The sequence below is a fragment of the Pelmatolapia mariae genome, linkage group LG12 (assembly GCF_036321145.2).
Source record: "Pelmatolapia mariae isolate MD_Pm_ZW linkage group LG12, Pm_UMD_F_2, whole genome shotgun sequence".
Lineage (NCBI taxonomy): Eukaryota > Metazoa > Chordata > Actinopteri > Cichliformes > Cichlidae > Pelmatolapia > Pelmatolapia mariae.
The window spans coordinates 37,531,757-37,552,018 of record NC_086237.1 but is presented as its reverse complement, the minus strand read 5'-3'; the positions used below and the strand labels follow the sequence as shown (position 1 = coordinate 37,552,018).

Genomic DNA, 20,262 nt, shown 5'->3' with positions numbered 1-20,262 from the left:
AATTCAGTTCGAAACCTGAGTCCGATTTGATCACATCTTTGTAATTCTTCAGAAAGAAAACAAACAGGCGACACGTTTGGTGTAATTGGGTAAAATTTAAACGGACCCTTTCTGATAATATCCAGCTTATATTTTTATTTTTTGAAAATACTACAACAGCTTTTCATGATTTACAGTTCAAAGTAATCCCTGTAACCTGCATCCCCTCGGCTCATCTGAAACGCGCTGTTTTAGCTCCTCCCCGTTCAGGACCACCCTCACTTTCAGACACACACAGGCGAAGCAGAGCCTGAGGGCTCCAACCGACCACAGACCACGTCAGTCTGAAAGATGTTTATTCAGCAGATCCCGACTGCTGAATAAACATCTTTCCTTTGTGCTGCATATTTCACAATCAGGCATTAAATTTTTCATTATTATGGTATTCATGTATAACACATAAATAATTAATGTTAACCTAGACCTTTGTGCATTCGTGCAGATCTGTGCTGTGTTACATTTTGATTAAATGTAAAACAGTTTGCCTCTGTATTTATCACATAAAGCAATGAGACGTGCACAATGGTCCTTATAAGACAATTACCGAGCAGCGGGGACATTTTAAAAGTAAATGCAGCATATTATTGAATTATTGCGCTATCTACAAGTATTTTTATTTTTTAAACAAGGCCTTGAGCCTCCTGTGCTGGCAGTGATATGTCACATGTACCTTAATCATGGAGTTTAATGTAGTACAGTGTGTAAAGTTCGATATCAGCAGCGTCTATATGGAAAAAGGCAGCTTTCCTACGATTGGCTTTCACTTTAACGCAAAGATCAACAACATGTAGCTTCTATGGCTTCTGTGTCTGAGATAACTGTATTAGGGATACCCCCTCTCTGTGACATCATACAGAGCAAGCAGTAAAAAAAAAACTGATATTAAGTATTCAGAGCAGTCTGAAGTCAGAGGTTTTAGCCCACAGAGAGTACTTGTACATGCACTGACCTTGTTATTTAAAAATTTTACCAACCTCATTATGAACATGCACCAATAGAATAGATATGATAGAAAATATAGCTACTTAGAACCTGAATGAGATCTTTTTCTCATGTGCGTCTGTCTCCAAACAGAACTCAAGCACATGATGGTGGATGAACTCTCCTGGAGTCCTGAAGCTTCAACAGCGTCTGTTACATAAATCAACCTCTATTTAAAATCTGTGTGTTTATCTGTGAACGAGTGAGTGTTGTATAAAAACTCAGAATGTGGCTTTTAAAGCATCATCCTGCTGATTTTCAGTGTTTTACCTTTAAAATGACAAATGCATAACCTTCAAGGACACTGCAACATTACAACAATGAGTGTTTGTTAGTGTATTAACTGTGTAAATAGACTCGTCCTTCATTTGTTGTGCCAGTGAACGCACCACAGGCTCAAACAATGATTAGTTAATTGTTCGATTTCTTCCTTTATTTCATGTTTTGTGAATATCTGAAAAAGATATTCGGTTTAGTTTAACAGAGGATCAGGAAAACTTCCATTTTATTTCATTCCATGCAGATTATTTATTTTGTTGAAGTTATTATGCTCATTTTTACATAATGGCTGCTTAGGAGGCAGAGAATAAATTATAATAAAAACTCATCTTTTGATTTTTGGATCTTGTTAAAATCAACAAGATCAGACGTTTCTTTACTAAAAACAGGAAACCAGCAGAGTGATCCTTTAGAGCCTGAGGCATTACTGAGTAAATGTTCTTTTTAAGTTATTAGAGACTCTGATGAGCCTGTGTGCAGTGTTGAGGAGTTTTTCTGTGTGACAGCAGGTGGCGCTGTAGCCTCAGAAACTCTCCTGCAAACACTGAGATCTAATTTATTTTTTAATGATCAGAGACGACTGATCTGTGTGCACGTCTGGAATAAATTATTTTGAGAGAAAAGCTGCTGTGTGTCTTTCATTAGTGTTTTTTAAAGAGCAGATCAGTATGTTTACTCATCATTAAAAATGTTAAATTCTCATGAAAATGTTTCTGTTTAAATAAATTCATTTCTCTGTTCGCCAGTAAATGTAAATATGAGAATATTTCATTGGAGTCCTGAATGTGATTTTATTCTAAACCAAATGAGGAGGAAGAATTACAGATGATTTAAAAATGATTCTATAACTGCTGTTGCTCATTGGACTGTTTGGAGCTTAAGTACTCGAGTAATACAGGACGCAAGTAACTGAGTGAGGTCATTTATGACCCTAGCTGCACACTTCCATGTGCCATCGGGATATTTTAAATTCTCAAAATATTCCCTACAATCCATCCAATTGATTATTAAACTGTAAATTCTGCAAAGTTTCTGTTAATTACAGCTGTTAGAATTCTTTTTTTTTAAGCAGTAAATATAGAAGAGTAAATTCTAAAAATGCAAAACACTTTTAGGTCCAAAGTGAAATGAAACAGAGCTGAAGATGGACTGCGCTGAGCAGACAGACGACATGTGTTATAACATGTAGAACATGTTCTCTCACACACGCAGATGCATTAGTGTGTGCTGACGGTGAGCAGATGTTCCAGCTCATCCATGCAGACGGAGACGTAAAGAAAAAGTCAAGTGAAAAAATGTTGATGTTTAAAGCGAAATCCTTTCAAGTCTCGTCGGCTTTCTGTGTTTTTTACCTCCAGCTTTTAAAACTTCAGTTCAATTTGCTGCATAACAAGGATGTAAAATGATGCTCAGATGTTAATGACCCTCTCACTGTTTTTATTCTAAAAAATATTTTTACTTGATAAGTTTCCAAAGAAAGCCAGGAGCAGCTGTGATGCAAAAAAGTGATGTTATTTACAAACTGAGTTGGCACCTCTAGTTGTATCTCTCCTCTTTGATTTTTTTCATATCAGACATCATTATGTCATAATTACACCCAATGAGACAATTGAAACAAGAGGACTTTGAACTGAAACAATGGAAAGGATGATCCAACTCCTTCAAGTGTCTTTCAAAGGATGGCGGTTGTTTCCAGTTGTCTTTTTGTGTCTCAAATTTTGGAGCAAGTACAACCAAAATGGAAAAAAATAGGGTTTTAAAATCAAAACATACAGACAGAAGACTCAAAGAAAAATGCTTTGGAAACAGAAAATGCAACAAAATAAATGAAAAGCAGTCAGTGTTTGCAAGAGTGGGACAGATGAAATGAGATTCACATACAGCCTTTAATTATTTTCTTCCTTTTTTTAAGCCAGAATGTTCACTTATTAACCAATAAATCCAATCAATAGCCTGAACTCTAAAATCTAGGCAATCACAACCTGTCATTTTTGGTTTTACTAAATTGTCCTGCCTTTGCAAACAGCAAACAAAGAAAAGTGTCAGTGGAAATGTAGCACAACAAATGCACCTTAGAGTTTTGCTCCTAAAAGTCCATTTAGTCTTCCTTCAATATATAGGGTTAGGGGTATAACAAAAGTAGGACTGTGTTATAGCTGCTGCTAGTTGAATGGTCAATCTTCAAATATGGTGATTCCAGTTTTGCCAGATGTTGGGTATTGGAAAGTCTCAAAAGACATTCACTGATGTCAGCAGGTCATTTTTAAAATGTTCTGCTGGTACTTTGTAGTGACTTACAGAAAGTCTTTGATACAACAGATTTTAGAGTATTCAAGAAACTTGTGAAGTACAGGATTGGAGCTATAGCTCGCATGTGGATGAAAAGCAACATGGAACAGACACCAGAGAATTAATGATACAGTCAATAGTTAATAGTCAAAGGCCATTTAAAGTAATTATTCTATAATTTTATCATTTAATATTCTTAGGAATGGTTTTAATTATTGTATCTTCTTTTATATATTTTCTGTTATCGTGTATATTTTCTTTCCAAGTAAACATGTATTTATTGTAATTTCTTATCCTTGTATATTGTAGATATAAAAGCCCAACTAGTCACAAGGGTTGGAAATTATGAATAGCTATACAATCTGTGCAACATATCACTTTTATTGCACTGCATTGCATTGTCTCTATCAAGTAACATTTAATATGTAATAATTAGTAACAGTAATTTACTCTTTTCTTTATTTCGTACAGACGATTAAAATTTATTTTGTTCTGGGAAAAGTCAATAGTCAGTATATGTCCCTACCCTCACCTATCGCCGTGCGCTCTGGGTAGTGACCAAAAGAATGATGGAGATTGTAGATACAAACGACCAGTAGGGGAAATGATCTTCATCCAAAGATCCTCCTGTCAGGATCCTCCTCCATCCTGTCAGATGGAGAAGGATCATTCAGGAGGCGCATAACCACCTCTCCTCCACACTGAAAGGAGCTAGTCGTGATGCTTTGGTCACCTGACTAGGATCCCTCCCGGATGAGGTGTTCGGGACGTCCCATCAGGAGGAGGCCCAGAGTAGAGCCTTGATTCTTGCTGGTTATCTGTCAACATCTCAAATTTCTTCAGCAAGAGTCAAATCTGTCTTGCACACACGTTTATTCTTGCTGTGCATTTTAGCATTTTAACATTAGAGTCTATGGGGATCGTCTCACTTTTGCAGTCAGCCTCTTGTGGCCATTAGAGGAACTGCAGTTTGGGGGACATTTCCAGCCTTAAAGGTTGCTGATCGTTTTTTGAGCAGAACATTGCTCTGTGCTGAGATAAATCTCATCAGCTTCACCTGACAGTGGGTTTAATGTTGTGGCTGCCGTGCACAAACGGACTCTTTCATGTGATATATCTGAAGCTGTGGTCGGGTTACCAGCAGACAGATTTTCTCACAGTGAAACTTTCCTCCTCCAACATGTTTCCAATTAAAACTTAAGAAAAAAAACCCTCCAAAGCTTGATGTCTAATTGGTTTTGAAAGTGCAACCTCTACTCTGCTTAATATGCTCCCAGTCTTCCGAACAGGAAATTCCACTCAAAGCAAAGCATTATGACCATTACACCCATTATACACACACGCGCGCGCGCGGTGGGGGAAACCCCATTCTCTGAAGTCTTCTTCTCTTGTATCTGCCACTGTGGAGTACAACCAAGCTGACCCACAGTGTTTGTTCTAAAGTGTGTGTTTTAGTTCCCATTAACCATACTGTCATTATTATTATGTTTCTGTTAATCCACCAGTATGTGCAAGCTCTGAAATTAAATTTGCAGCTTTACGTATTCATGAATGAACAGTTACTTTTAGTGTTTGACCTGATTGACACTTGATTAATGTTTGACTTCTCGGTGTCCAGGGTGTCAGCTCAAATTTGGACATTCAGTTCAGTGAATGTAAGTTTTAGTTTTAAATAAAATGTTGTGTTTTTTTTATATAACATTAAGAAAAAGGCTGAACAAGTGCAGTTTGTCTGGAGAGGTTGCCAGTAAGAAGAAAGCAGCTTCCCTTTGAAAAGAACACGGCAGTATAGCTTCGGTTTGCAAAGTCTCATCTGCAGAAACCACCAAACGTCTGCAACAGTGTCCTTTAGACTGATGAGACCAAAGCGGAGATCTTTGGCTATAATGCCCAGCGCCGCATTTGGAAAAAACAAAACACAGCATATCAGCACAAACCATCATCATCATCTCTGAATCACTGTGGGGGACGGGTGATGATGCGGGCTTGTTCTGCAGCCACATGACCTGTGCACCTTGCAGCCATTGAGTTGACCATGAACTTCTCTGTATGCCAAAGTGTTTTAGAGCCAAATGCAGCTCTCTCAACTCTAACAAATGAAGCTTGGCTGACAATGGGTCAAGCAACAGGACATAACCCATTACAGTTAAGCACAGAAATCTACAAAATGACTGAAAATAAAAAGAATAAAGCTGTTCAGTGGGCCAGACCTCAACCCGATCAAAATGCTGTGATGGGACCTCAAGAGAATGGGCTGTTAGTAAAATGAGTCACAAAGCAAACCAGATTGTCACTTGATTGCATTAAAAATACTCCAAAATGAATCACCAGCACAAACCTTGTTTAAAGGTCCGATTCAGTCACTCACTTAGCAAACACGAAGCGCTAGCAGCTGCAGCTACATGTCTCAGCATCCACCTGCCTGTCAAAGAGGACACGACCCTAACCTTAAAATTGGACATTTATGATAGGAGTCTGTGGAGATGGACTCACTTTGGGAGTCTAAGCGCCCGTTAGAGCACCTTTGGGTTTCCAGCCCTGAAGGTTGTGATGCCTAAACCTGCAATGCTTAGATCCCGTTTTGTAGTTTAGTGTTTTTATTTTCTTCAGTGTCGTTTTTTGGTAGTTTTCTCTCTGTTTGTTACATGTTTTGTTTATTATCATTTTATAATAAAAAAAAGTTTAATATTATTACTTCCTTTGCTCTTAAGCAACGCTTGTAATAGTAAAGTTTCATTATTGCTCATTAAGTTGTTCTTGGGTCACAGTAACTTGATTTCTATTACAAATACTCTGTTTATGGTCTAATTTACATCCTGTTGTACATTAACAACTTTTTTCCCCTTCATTTCAACTCATTTCCAAATGAGCGATCGCTATAATTATTGTGCAATTTTCCTTTTTTCTGATTTTCCTCATTGCATAATCTGGTTCTCTTTCAGCTGGGGATGTTTTAAATTATTTAGGTGGAGGTCATAAATCAGGCATTCTTGTCTCTTTTTCCTCTTCCTGAGAATTTAATGTCTTTGTTCATTTTTCACTTGTTCAAACAAATGAAACCGAACAGTTTTCCTCCTCTCTCTCGTCTCTCAGTCAGCAGTTTCTATACGTTTGTTTTTCTTCCTTCACACTAACGGCTTCTAATTAAAACTATCGCTGCCATAATCTCATTACGTGTAATCTAATCTTGACTCAGTCATGTGTCTGTCAGACATTTAGAAAGTGGGGGGGAAAAAAACTCAAACTTCTCGTTGTGGGATCATTTGTTTGGCTTCGGAGTTTGGATCAGTTTCCCACGGTGAAAAAAAATCCCTGTGAGTGATGTCTGAAGGCTCGCCTTGTGTTTGTTTTGGTAAAATTTTGTTGAATCCTCACAGGAATAATTTCAGAAATCAGACTGGAAAGTTTGAAAATGCAGCTTGCATACTGACAGAGAGGAGGTCAAGGCAGGGCTGTGTGTGTTACACATTATTAGCAGTAAGTAGAGGCAGCTGGTGATTGAGGGATGGACCATCCTGTGTGACAAGATGATAACATATTTAAGCCGTGTGAAGGTGAAAAACTTCAGAAATGATTTAAAAATGGAATTTGGGAACAGGGATTGTTTTAATCTGATTAATATCCGATTCTCGTCTGATCAGCACCTCTGTGACCACTTAAAGGTTTGACAGTGGCAACTGACAGCACCAATACATGTAGGGTAAACACCATAGACTGTATATAAAAGATGGCTGGGGCCTTCGTGACGTAACCCTTTTCTTTCTGGATACATTTTGAAGTCTAAATGTTACCATCATGATCACTGATCATGCTGTTTTTGGGAGCCGTAAGTGATCATATTTGTTAGATACGGTAAAAAACTTTTCAGCTAATGATAGCAAGCAAGCTAATTGCCAAAGCTACTTTCATAAACATAATTTAAATTTAATTAATGGAAAAGAGAATTTTCCCCATCAAGCACAAACTTTTTGGACTCCTTCACAAGCAAATCATATCATCTGTAAATATAATGTAGCAGCAATAAATCCAGATGGATGAGTTATAAAAAAGACAACAAAGAAATTCTATAACGATGATGTGACAAGAGGCTAAAATCATTTTTGTATCAGACCAGTTATTTCTTCTCTATAACAGGACATTTGGAGTGACTCACTTCTGGAAAGAACCTTTAAGCCAAGTCGGCTCACAGTAGTAATATTTTCTGTGCAGAGATGAAAGCGGTGTCAAATTGTGTTGTAAACAAGACAAATTTCAAGTTCAACAAATTGCCGTGGACATAAAAGTGGTTACATTTTTCTGTCATCACCAGAAAGTTAATGTGGTAGAGGTGCTTTCAGCAGACAATGTAAGACAATAAGATCACAGAGAGCATCATGGGTAAGAATCAAAAGTGGATGTCAGCTTTATTTCCTCTGGAACAACGTCTTTTTGCTATTTGATCTCATTTTGTCAATCTTTAAAAAAAAAATGGGAACAGGAGGAGGGAGGGGAGCTGAGGGAATCATGCAAACAAGATCAAGCTGAAATTGGAGACTTTCTGTTTGACATTTCAGAGCAAATGATTATCATCATCATCATCATCATCGGCCCCAAGTAAGTTTCACTTTCTGTTCAGGTCATCATCAGAGTTTAACCCTGAAAATGTCAGAAGTAGGACTTAGAACACAGAAAGTAAATCTTTATATTGCCTAAATTATTATTAGAATACTTACCTATTTAATTAGAAACATCTGTTGGAGCTAAATTTTTCTCAGGTTATAGCGTTAAAGTCCGGCTTCTGGATTCTGAACAAGAAGTGAGTTTGGTCAAAGTTTCACTTTAGTCCCAACTGATCCATAGTTTGCATCTTTCTATATACATCGCTGGATCAAGCTGCATTCTGAGTAAAGAGATATTTCTCTCAGGTGCAAAGCTGTTTTACTTTTAAGAACACAAACGAGTCTGTAAGAGTTCGAGGAGCACCTCTTTCCAGATGCTCGACTGCCCACACATCTGGATTTATTATCTTTATTGCAGAGGCTGGAGGCTGCCAGTTGCTAGGTGAAGTTGGATGCTAACAGGGTGCTGCACCAAATCCTCCTCATTGCTTTGGTCACTAGCAGGTTGCTTCTGTTGCCTGCAGTTTGCACAGAAGGCGTGTCTGTAAACACAGTTGCCAATTGGTAGTGAAAGAAACAGAGCCGTTCACCTGCAAAAATAACAATTTTCAACTTTGGAAATATGCCGTGTCAGCAGTAATTTCATGTTTTGTTTTGTTTTTCTAGTTTCTGGTTTGCATCACACTTTTCGGTTTTCTGCACAATTTACAGCTGAGCACAGTAGCCTGATAGAGGTCAGAGGAATCCCACGGACGTGTTTGGTGTAGCAACGTCCACCAACCAGTGTGGGGTTTTTCTCTGGTAACCTGTGGTTTCCAGGTGGATTCTCACTGGTTTCTAGGCCTGTGTGACTTTAGCGATGATTCTGTCATCAGCCTTCACCAGCTGGTTGGGGAATAAACATTTTTCCAATTTCTCCAGGCCTGTGTGAGGTCTAAAGGTGCTCCTGACCTCTCTGAGACACGCATGTGATAAAAAATAAAATAGTTTCCCTGCAGTGAAACATCTGTTTGAGTTTTGGTTTGGACAGCAGAGTTACATCCACTCGGCCAGTCTTTGGAAAGAGAAGCTACAGTTTTCAGATTATTATCATTATTAAAGCTTTTTTAACGCTCAGGCACAAAAACCTATTTGGTGTTCATCTGGTATTAAATGTGCTTTTTACCCTCAGTCGTTTTAATAGAAAGTGAATCGTTATGACACAGGACTATTTACACATCTGAGATCTGAGTGGATTCAAACTTGCATTGCGTAGCAAATATACTCTACCAGACAACATGATAAACTATTCTTCAAAACCCAAAATTTGTTAACATGTTTGTGCCTCATCTGAGATAAAAAACAAAACAAAACATGAACTTAAGAAATGTTTAGCATACGAAAAAGAAATTAAACACATGCTGTCAACTTCATATTGAAACTTTTTTAAAATGATTATTTCTATAAGAAATCACATCCATCATCTCTGCACTATTTCCCTCTTTTCTTCATCATCTCTAATATTAAATTATAAACGTTTTAAAACAAAAGTGCCTGAAGCATGATATGAGGAAAAAGATAAATATAATTTGTTTCCTTTGTCCTTTCTTTTTTTTTGTCTGTTTTTTGTTTTGTTTTTGTTTTTTTTACAGTACATACTCTTTGTATTGTGTTCATTTTGTGATGTAAAACTCGAGCGTCATGCTCAGACGTTCGAGTCGTTGCTCACTGTTTGCTTTGGTTGCGCCCTCCTTTGGCATCACTGTTGCGAAAAGAAAAAAAGAAGTAAAGCTACAGACAGACCATTAGTCTTAATATTTTTGGTATTTCATTGTTATTGTCCCGGTTTCAGGAAAGAGTTTTCTTTGGAGGGAACCCTGTTGTGGATTCCAAAACGTCCCCAATAAATATTCAAAAGTTTGTTAGTCCGACTCCTCCGTCTGAATCTCTGCTGAGAAAAAAAGAAGGTTAAAAGGAGATCTTTGGTTTGGTTGAATCAGGAGTTTCTCCAGCAGGATGAATGTGGCTTGAATGCTGCTCCTCTCCAGAATTCTCAGTCAGTCAAGTCAAAAGTGTAAACAGTCAGACAAACGTTCACACCAAGACAGATAAATCTGAAAAAAGTCTTAAGTAAAGACCCCCATCCACACGGAAACATCGGGAAAGCATGAAATTTGTTCCCTCTCTTCCTGTGTGCTTTAATAAAGAGCATTCAGTTTGTTTGCAGACACATGTGACCTCTCATGTGTGTTTCAGAGACACTCGACATATCCTGATATAAATCTGGTGACAGTTAAAATAACTGTTTTTTAACGGTCACCTGACGCTGCACCACTCAGGAGAGAGAGGCCCAAAAACGAGCCCAAATAAAAAGCAATAGTTGGTATTTATTAGGGGACCAACACATTTAACTCCCTCTGTAGGCATCAGCTAAGACGTCCAGGGAAAACCATCCTGATCCAGAATCAGCTACACAGTAAGGATCTGATATTAGGAGCTGGTTATTTATCATATACTGACTCTTCTTCCCATCACCCTCACCCGGTCACGGCAGACAGCACCTGCTCCCTGAGCCTGCTTCTGCCAGAGGTATTTTTCCTGTTTAAAGAGAGTTTTTCCTTCCCACTGTTGCCCTTCTCATAGGGATCATCTGATTGTTGGGGTGTTCTCTGTATTATTTTAGGATCTGTACCTTGCAATATAAAGTGCTCTGATGCAACTTTTGTTATGATTTGGTGCTAAATAAATACAACTGAACTGAATTAAAAAGCCGTATCGTGTCCGTTAAAATGGGCCGATCTATTCAGCTAACAGATGAAGGAAGCTAACAATGACTGGTGGAGACTTTGGACATAAATGCCACAACCAGCAGCTTTTCTCTATGTGTTTGCAAGTTTTTTACTTCAACTGAGGTCAGGTGGGTCAACACGACTGAAAAGTTACAACAACCATGACACTTCCTCTCATGTTGTTTGGTTTAAAGCTTGTTGGGAAGTTGTTACTGCATTACTGTGGTAACTTAAGGTGTTGTCATCAACTTAAAAGCAAGGATAGGTGAAACAAATGTGATTGTAAATAACACCAAAGTGACTCTCGCACTACGCTGAAATGATACTTGCCCAAATAAATGAATCATACATTCCCGTTTTGTTGTTTATCCCTGGAAACTCCTGGAATTTGCAAACTTTATTTTTAATCCACATGTTTAATTTAGTGCAGGTTGGACCTAATTAACACAGTGATGCTCCTCAGGAGCTTTATTTCTGGAAAATTAAATTAGAATTAAATATGAAGTGAGAGTGTTTTTTGTGGCGAAGCGCCAATGATAAAAAAAAAAAAGTCTCGGTGTGGATGGAGGTCCAAAACTGAAGAAAGAGTCACATTTTCATATTGAACTGTCTTAATGTGGACGTGGTCTCAGTCGGGAAACAGTCGGGGGTTAATCCACCTCGATGGACTCGCTGGTCTCGTTCACGGGTTTGCACTCGTTGGGAAGTCGCTGATGGCGGCTGAGCTGAGTGGCCTGTGTGAAGCTGCGGTCGCAACGCTCGCACCTGACGCACAAACAGAAAGACGCACAAAAGACAGCGATTAGAGGAGTCTGCACGTAGAGAAGCCTGAACAGAGCTGAGGAGAAATACACTTTAAAAGGCAAAACCTTAACATCTGCTGACGCACATGTACACAATCACGCACACACACACCTCCCTGTTAACCCTAATATCCAGTGACAGTATAAAGTGTGTGTGAGGCCCAGCGGAGCAGCAAGCTGTAATTGTTGCCCTGATCCTCACAACCTGACCGACAAATTACACACAGTCCACCTGTCAATAATCTATCAGGCGGGCTGAGGAGGGTATTCCCATCTCACACACTTTAACACACACTCAGATATATCCAGGCCCGATAAGGCAGCGTCACTGTCACTTTCAATAGAAGTAGAGAAGAGAGGGAGCTTTTAGTGTGCGCTGGAGGGGGGTTAGGGGGTAATTTAAATGTATATAAATGTGTGTGTGTGTGGGGAGGCTCTTCAAAGAGAAAGCTGTGTGGAGATATTGGACTTAACAGCCCTGAAACAAGACTAACGTGCTCTCGGATAGATAGATAGGTTGAAGGGGAGGGAGGAGGTGTTAGACACAGGAGGAGAAACAGTGTGGACTGGACAGCGGTCGTTAGGAAGCTCTTTAACCAGAGCTTTTCCTCGTTAAACCTCATAAACACGACACAGTTTTGTGATACAGTTTCTGCCACTACATTCATCACAGGGCCTGACTTTCTGTCTCATACATAAGGTGATCACTGCCTCCATAAACCGGCAGCAGGATTATTGGATGCAGGGTTGCTCAACTATAGCAAAAAACACTCGTTATTTAGGTCAATATTTATAATAATGAACTGATCAAGTTATTTATTCCTTAAGCTTTGTGCATTTGCTGAACTTTTTAAAAGAGTATTTATCAGAGATTGCATATAAAAGATGGATGTAGCCACAGTGAAGTCAGTCGGCGTATTTGTGTTGAAGTCAGTTCACATGTGGACAGCTAAGACACTTGTAAGCTGGATGGATGCAACGCACAAAGCGACAGCATCAGCATTATTCCCTCCGAAATGTTACTAAACCCACAAACTCTGTCATGATGTCTGGTTCAGTGGCTTGAGTTTTTTGAGGGAAGACGGCTTGTTGACTGCTGCCTGTGTCAAGATCCTTTCAATTCAAGTTGCCACAAGCATCAGTGAAATCCAGGTTAAAAAAGAAGAAGAAGAAGAAAAAAACCTTATTGACCCCATACAGTTATTAAAGCTTTCTCCTTCTGTGAAGGTGGACATTTTTAATAAGAAGTCTTTAATGATTATCTTACTTATGGCCTCAGCTTCAAGTGAAGTATTTCTCAATTTCTGAACAGGGAACGCAGGGACGATATGCGTGTTCAACCATCTAGCGTTGACACCATTAATGTGGTGGAAAGTTGCAGAGACAGTCATCAACTGCCAAGAAGAGCAGGACAGGTTAACTGAACAGATGTCTGACGACGGGTCACATTTGTAGCTTTTTGGATTTGGTGGTTTTATGGTCGCTCTAATTAAAATCAAATGTTTTTAAATGTGTTATTTAAACGGTGTAATTTTAGCTAATGTTGCTGATCTGACTGACCACTGTAAACCAAATTTCATCCTAATATTTTGAATAGATTACTGTCAAACATGTTGCTCCTGGGCGAACCTAAACCTTAAGGTCTCAGAGAGAAGCATTTACCATGAAGGATCATGTACTCTGCATTCAGTTTTATTCCAAAAAGTCTGCAACAGCTGAGACCTGAACTGGTTTCCCCATTGTTTTGACACATTTTGTAAAAGCAGCTCTAGATTGAAAGTACATTAAAACAATGAAGCTTATGAAACACGTTTTCAGTGGGTTCCACCTATGTTAATCTGCTAGAGTGCACTTGGGTCCCTGTAATGTAAATTTCAGCATCAGTTAGAGCTTGCAGCGGTCTGCACAGACATCCACCCGCTTGCCTGTTTTCAGGTGTCCAGCTGTCCGTATCCATGTCCACAACCATTTATAATCCAGGTTAGGGCAGTTTGCGTTAACACACGTGTACTGCAGGGAGACAACGCTGCTGCGACTTCTGCCTTCTCATTACTTTGTCTGTCACTCTTAAATAACCAGTTTCTTTAAAAAAATAAACACAAACTTCTGTTTAAGCTTCACCAAAATTAGTTTGACAGAAACTGTTAGTTCGCCCCATCTCACCACAGGATATGAATGTTTTTCTGTGATCACATGAATTTAAAGAAGTCCTGTATGTTTATATATATTACATATAAGTGTGTGTGTGACGACCAGACTTTGAGCTGATGGATCTGAAATGATTCTCATTTTCTAAATTTTCTTGCAGCACAAGAAAAAGAAAACAGACCCCTGACTGCTCTGCCATTAAGGTGGACGTTCCTGCTGTCAGTCGTCTGTAAATTTACAAAACCACAACAGCTACGGACTTCAAAGCTCCTCTGAAGCTTCTCTGTCACAGCGACTTATCCAGGCACGAAGACGGCTGTCCTGCACAACAAAGAGCAGAGCTGAAACGAGGCAGCTGCAGTCCGCTGGCTATCGACCAGCGGGCGTCTGTTAGCGGCCGCCGCCTCCGTTTCTCAGCAGGGAAAAATGATGTTGAGCTGTTGTCCTGACAAAATGACAGAGGCCGCTTTAATCACTTTCCCTCAAGGATCAGTGAAGTTTCAGCTCACCTCTTATCTTAATCTCATCTGTACGGATGTGGATCGAGTGCGAGATAAACAAGTACAGACTGTGTTCAGTCACAGACTGATAGAAGCTGAAGGGCTGGAAGAAGTACAGACAAGAAGTCTTCATTTACAACAACGTTCACATTTACTTCCGAAGCACCGAGACCGAGCAGTTCAGACAAACTCTGACCACACCTTTACTTCAAAATCAAAGGCTGTGTTTGTGGGAAACGTGCAACTCTGGTTAGTAAGATCTCTTTCCTGAGGGAATATTTTTGAAAATAAATCATGATCTAACCATGCATTCATGTGGTGTTGGATTAACTGGAAAAGAGAATTTCCCACTGGGGAAAATCCACATGAACACCACCTTAAAGTTGGAACAATAACTTGGAAAGTCTGAGACATTGTTGCTCAGCTTTTGCAATCACACATTAAAACATGGTGGATGAAAGACAATATTTTGTTGAGTGCAAGAAACTTTTTCAATTAATGGTGCAAAATGCTCAAAACTTGTTTGGGCAGCACCATCGAAATGGAATTTCATTATAATGGACACAACTGCAATAATATCTGCATGCGGAGAATTATGTTTTAAAAATGTGTTGATTTTGTCCCAAAATAAGTTGTATCATCTTCTTTGTTTTGAAGAATTTCTCCAGAGATGGGGATGATTACACTCAAACCTTCGCAACCCACACACAAGGTACCCTTTGGTTTAAATATCTTGACATGTCTGCTGTGGCAATAATACACACTGTTTGTATGCAGAGTTTTTGAGCCAGGAGGTGACGTCCTGCTGTTGCAGCGTCAAATCACTGCCTTCAAAGAAAAAACATTAATTGATGTATTGAGAATCAGGAGGGGCTGGAAGTACCTTTACATCTTTACATCCATTCAATGTAAATGCTATGCGGACTTTTGTAAAATTTCAAAGTTCAGCCTCCCTCGAGTCTATTCATCATTTTATGAACCTTCTACTTGGAAAGGTAGCTACATTTGATCTGAAATGCCCTCCATGCCAGCGGTTCCCAACCCCCGGGCCACGGACCGGTTTAATGTCAGACAATATTTTCACGAACCGGCCTTTAAGGTGTTGCAGATAAATACAACAAAATAAAATGATACAACTAAGACAAAAACTGAGGTATTTTGTAAATATAATAATAAATGCGAATTCACTGTGTAATTGTGTAACTTTATTAGCAGCGTCCTCCTGAAATGCACCAACAACACTGAGAGTAACATCCTCCTCTCTGCCCCTTAATGCTCTCTGGTCGCTGTGGTAATGCGTAAATATTTCTTTCAAAATAAGACACACAAAGCGCATGACAGTATATAGGAAATTTATTCATAACACACGGGAAAAGACCCAGGGAAACTGAGTTAACGATAAAAACCCTGAAAATCATAAATTTCACACCCGAGCCTCAACTCTCGCGGCGTGGAACCAAACAACTCGTCCGTGGGCCGGGGGTTGGGGACCGCTGCTCTGTGTCACGGTCCTGAGTCTGGTGACTCATTGTTTATGTTCTTGTTTATTAATATTCTTTGATTCAGTTAGTTTCTGCTTATACTTTAGTAATTTTTAGATCTCAGGTTTTGTTGCTGTGCTTCTCTTGTGTTCCATGTGTCACATCAAGTCATGTCAAGTGTTATTGTCTGTTTTTTCCCAGTCTCCATATTCATGCACCTCCCGTGTCTCCCCAGTCAGTCATGTCTCCGTGTCGCAGTTTGTTACTCTTGTCTCTGTGCTCCATGTTCTCTCTGTCTTCCCTGTCAGCCGTGTCTCCTTTGACTGCGTCCCCTGCCTGTGTTCAGTATTTCCTGTTTTACTTTGACAGTCTGGTGTCCTGTGTTCAGTGTTTTCAGCTTTGCTTCCGCCCTGTCTCGTTTGGTCAGATTAGCCCCAGCTGTGTCTCACTCCTGTTTCCCATTCCCTCGTTACTCCCTGGTGTATTTAAGCCCTGTGTTTTCTTCTGTCCGTTGTCACGTCACGTTACCCGTTTAAAGTACTTTATAAATAATATTGAATTGGATTGGATTAGATTGGATAGCTATCTAGTTTCCAGTTCAGGTTAAGCTTCTGTGAGTTTTGGGTTTTGTTTGATTTCTGCTACAGTGCAATAAAGCTGCTTTTTTAGTTCATCTGCATTTGGGTCCTTCATCCTGCCTCCCACACAGCGCTACATGACAAATAGATTCAACAAATGTTTTAAGAAACACTGAAAAAATGTTTTGTTTTCCTAATTTATTACAAGAGGTAATGACTCTACCAGCATCCACTACTCAAAACCATAATCTCTGTGTGCTGGCTATAGAAATAGGCATTTGTTAGTCCTAAAAAGCACAAGTACATATTAGTGTTTTGGGTTTTTTGTCAGTGTTCGCTCACTCTGAATGCTGTCTCTATGAGCTTCACAGTAATATAATCATAAATATAATGTACTAAGTCAAACAACTTTCTTTGGTCTTCAGGGTGACATTTAAAGCTAAGACGTTGCTTCTCTGAACAGAATACAGAAGAACAAAAAGTAGAGCAGAGAAAACAGCAGCACGCTTTGACAGCCTGCACAGTCCAGTGAGCATCAGCACCGAAAAGCTGCCGACCACACAGAATCGCGGCCTCCGTCTCCTCAGCGGGAAAATAAAGTTGAGCGTTTTCCTCCTGACAAAGTGACAGTGGCAGCTTTAATCTATCTGCTGCACCGTCCGAAAGGAGATAACTCCCCGAGGCCATCGATCCGCTAAAGATTTCTGACGCACGTCCGTGATTGTCTTTGTCCCGCTCTGCCTCCACCGAGACTCTGAAGTGCTGATGAAAAGGTTCGGGGGTTTCCTCTGATTGCTTATTAAGAATGCTGATTTGGTTTAACCGAATTTAATCGCCGCCGCTTGTCGTTTCACTTTTTACACCATGATCTCTTGTTCCTCCTTGCTCTCTCTCACTCATCCTTCTCGCCTCTTCGCTCTCCACGTCAATGATGACTTTGGATTTCTCTGATTGCTTATTAAGAACGTTAATTTGATTCTGCCCCCATGTTCCCCTGATGCCAGTCCTTTAGATTTTGCACAACTCAAACGTCTTATTTTGCTTTCTTCACTTTCTTTTATGTCTCTTACTCTTTGGCCCTTCTGGCCTCCACTTGAATGCTGACCTCTTGGTCCACTGGAGGAATCCTTATTGTCCTCTGTTGCTGATGACAGGATGACAACAACAGCATCCAGAAGCCTCGAATTGCAGCGTGGTATGCCCTCTAATTATATTAGCCTTAACCAGCAGAAGAAAATGGAAATGAGTGTGGGGAGATTCATTACCAGGCTGCTAACAGATCCTGTATTTACACTGGACAATCTGCTGATGCCCTCTGATTTACAATGAGGAACAAACAAGAGTTTAACGTTACAAACAGCCAACAGTAAAGCATCAAAGGTCAGAGGTCACAGCAGACATGATGGACGTGAATGGAAGCAAATATTATCATGAATCATGAATAATAGAAAAGTGATTGAAAAAGTAGTAAGGGATATAAAAGCAGTTTGCAAATGACTCTTATTATGATTTTGTTTTTTTAGGACCAGAGCGAAATTTAGAGCTGAAGACCAAAAAGAAAAATGTAGACAACAAATCAACTGGTTTCTAAACTTCTGAAGCGTTTGGTAGTTTCAGTGAAAATGTGTTAGCCACCATCATGTTTAATTTCTGGAGGCAGAAGTGATGCGTTTGGACGGAGTGCTAACTTATCAGCTAACGCTAGCTAGTTTGGTGAGCAAGCTGGATGTAAGTGTGTAATGCACAGACAGATATCGGCGTATTAGTGCTTCTTATTAGTGCATCAAAACTGAGGCATGCACTTCTTAGATGGTCTTTTCTCATTTTTAAACTCCAGTGTTTCCTTCACAGACCTTTAGATCAGGGGAGGGGAACTCAAGCCCTCAAGGGCCGGTGTTCTGCAGGTTTTAGATGTGTTCTTGATCCAACACAGCTGATTTAAATGGCTAAATTACATCCTCAACATGTCTTGAAGTTCTCCAGAGGCCTGGTAATGAACTAATCATTTGATTCAGGTGTGTTGACCCAGGGTAAGATCTAAAATCTGCAGGACACCGGCCCTTGAGGCCTGGATTTCCTCACCCCTGCTTTAGTTGGTCTTCCTGGTATGTTAACAGCTGCCAAAGTAAAACTGTGACTCAGTTGGAATATTTACCTGTAGATAATCTGAATGGCCACTCTAACTACAATGTAGCACCATTGGAGGACATGTTGATGTGTCTCTCCAATATTCATGAACAAAAACCTGAGTTCACGCTGCTTTAGTGCATATTATTTATTAATTTATTTACTAAAGCATATGTGTACAACTGTTGTAGGGGTGGGTTTTGATTATCGATTTATCGATTAAAATCGATTCTGGCTTGGATAATGTGATATCGATTCATTAAAATCCTGAATCGATTTTTTAATATAAATTTATTTTGCCCGAAACGCCAGAATCTCAGGTTAAACCTCACAAAATTTCCAAACAGCCAAACCACCACCAAACCACCAAACAGCTAAAACAGTAAATGAGAGCAGGAACACGGATTCTGCACAAAGACGTAAACACAAAGTGCGGACCCGCGGATCAGAATCAGTGAGATGTCGCCTTTCTCACCCGATGGCACGGACACGGTCGGGGCTGAAAGCCGACAGCTCGCTGATTCAGATGTTTCGGCGGGTCCGCGCTTTGTGTTCACGCCCTTTTTGCGCTGATTCTGAAGCTGCAGGTTTTATCTCTCTCCAAACAATATTGACCGAACCAGCAGCAAAAGAAGATCCAAACTACGCTTCACATAAACATCGTCATGAAATCACTCTGACTTTTGCTGTTTTGCTTCCACCACGATAAAATCACACTTCATGCACAGCTCTCTCTCTCTCTCTCTCTCTCTCTCTCTCTCAGTATACTTCAAGAACAGTTTCCCGTCTAAAAATCTGTTTTCTGCATTATTCGCTTGCGCACAAGTCTACCGTTGTTTACAGCGCCGTCGACCGCTGTTTTTTTCCTTTTACTTACTTCCGACAAGAAAGCCTCATTTCTGTTGTTCATGCAAAATTGCAAAATGCTTAGCTGTGTCTCTAATAAAACCTCTGTAACTTTGCTCTGCTTCACTTCAGCAGCATCAGGTAATGTTCATATGTTGATTAATGGTTTTCTCTGGTTTTTGATCTACTGCAGAATATTTTTATAAAATCCCAGGCCAGGAAAATCACCTTCATGTTTTTCTGTGTTTTATCCTCAGTTACTTTGACACAAAGGCACCTGCTGTGATGCTTACACCTTTGATAAAGTCTCGCAAGTGTCAGCTTTCTTTTTAGAGATATTAAAATATGGAAATGTACTGATGCATGATCTGAATTATAATATTTCTGACTGTCTGAGGCAAAATTTCCCCGATTCAAATCAAATCGAATTGAATCGAATCGTGAATCAAATCGATTCGGGACCTTGTGAATCGGAATCGATTCGATTCTAGAAATCAGTGACGATACCCAGCCCTAATCTGTTGACAACAATGAAATCCCAACCCATTTGCTACCATTTTATATTTTTTTTCTTTTGTGCGAGCTAAAACTTCCAGGACTTCAAGCCCTCGGTGGCTCACTTTAGTTTTCTTATGGTGACGTAATTAGCAATGCTAATGAGAGAAAGCGTTGGTTTCAGGAGTGCTGGGGGAAATTGATTCAGCATCCAGACAAAGCAGATGTGACACTCTTTAAAAACGTATTAATCATTTTATGATTCTACAAATTTGATGTCAATGACATGAAATCATTCCATTGATCTGTATCAGACTCATATGGGAATAT

At 39.6% G+C, this 20,262-nt stretch overlaps 2 protein-coding genes across 3 annotated transcripts in view; one reads left to right on the top strand and one right to left on the bottom strand.

Moving 5' to 3' along the window:
* The window catches only part of cep120 (centrosomal protein 120), a 35,422-nt gene extending 33,467 nt beyond the window's left edge, over window positions 1-1,955 (top strand). Inside the window, exon 21 of the mRNA XM_063489607.1 lies at window positions 1,114-1,955. The gene's annotated coding sequence lies outside the window, so the exon portion shown is untranslated. The remainder of the gene's footprint in view (window positions 1-1,113) is intronic.
* A 9,561-nt stretch (window positions 1,956-11,516) lies between these two features.
* Window positions 11,517-20,262, bottom strand: part of prdm6 (PR domain containing 6) — a 143,749-nt gene continuing 135,003 nt past the window's right edge. For both annotated transcript variants that reach the window (XM_063490438.1, XM_063490440.1), the window contains one exon: window positions 11,517-11,719. In XM_063490438.1, the coding sequence (XP_063346508.1) occupies window positions 11,605-11,719 (115 nt within the window). In that variant the 3' untranslated portion in view covers window positions 11,517-11,604. The remainder of the gene's footprint in view (window positions 11,720-20,262) is intronic.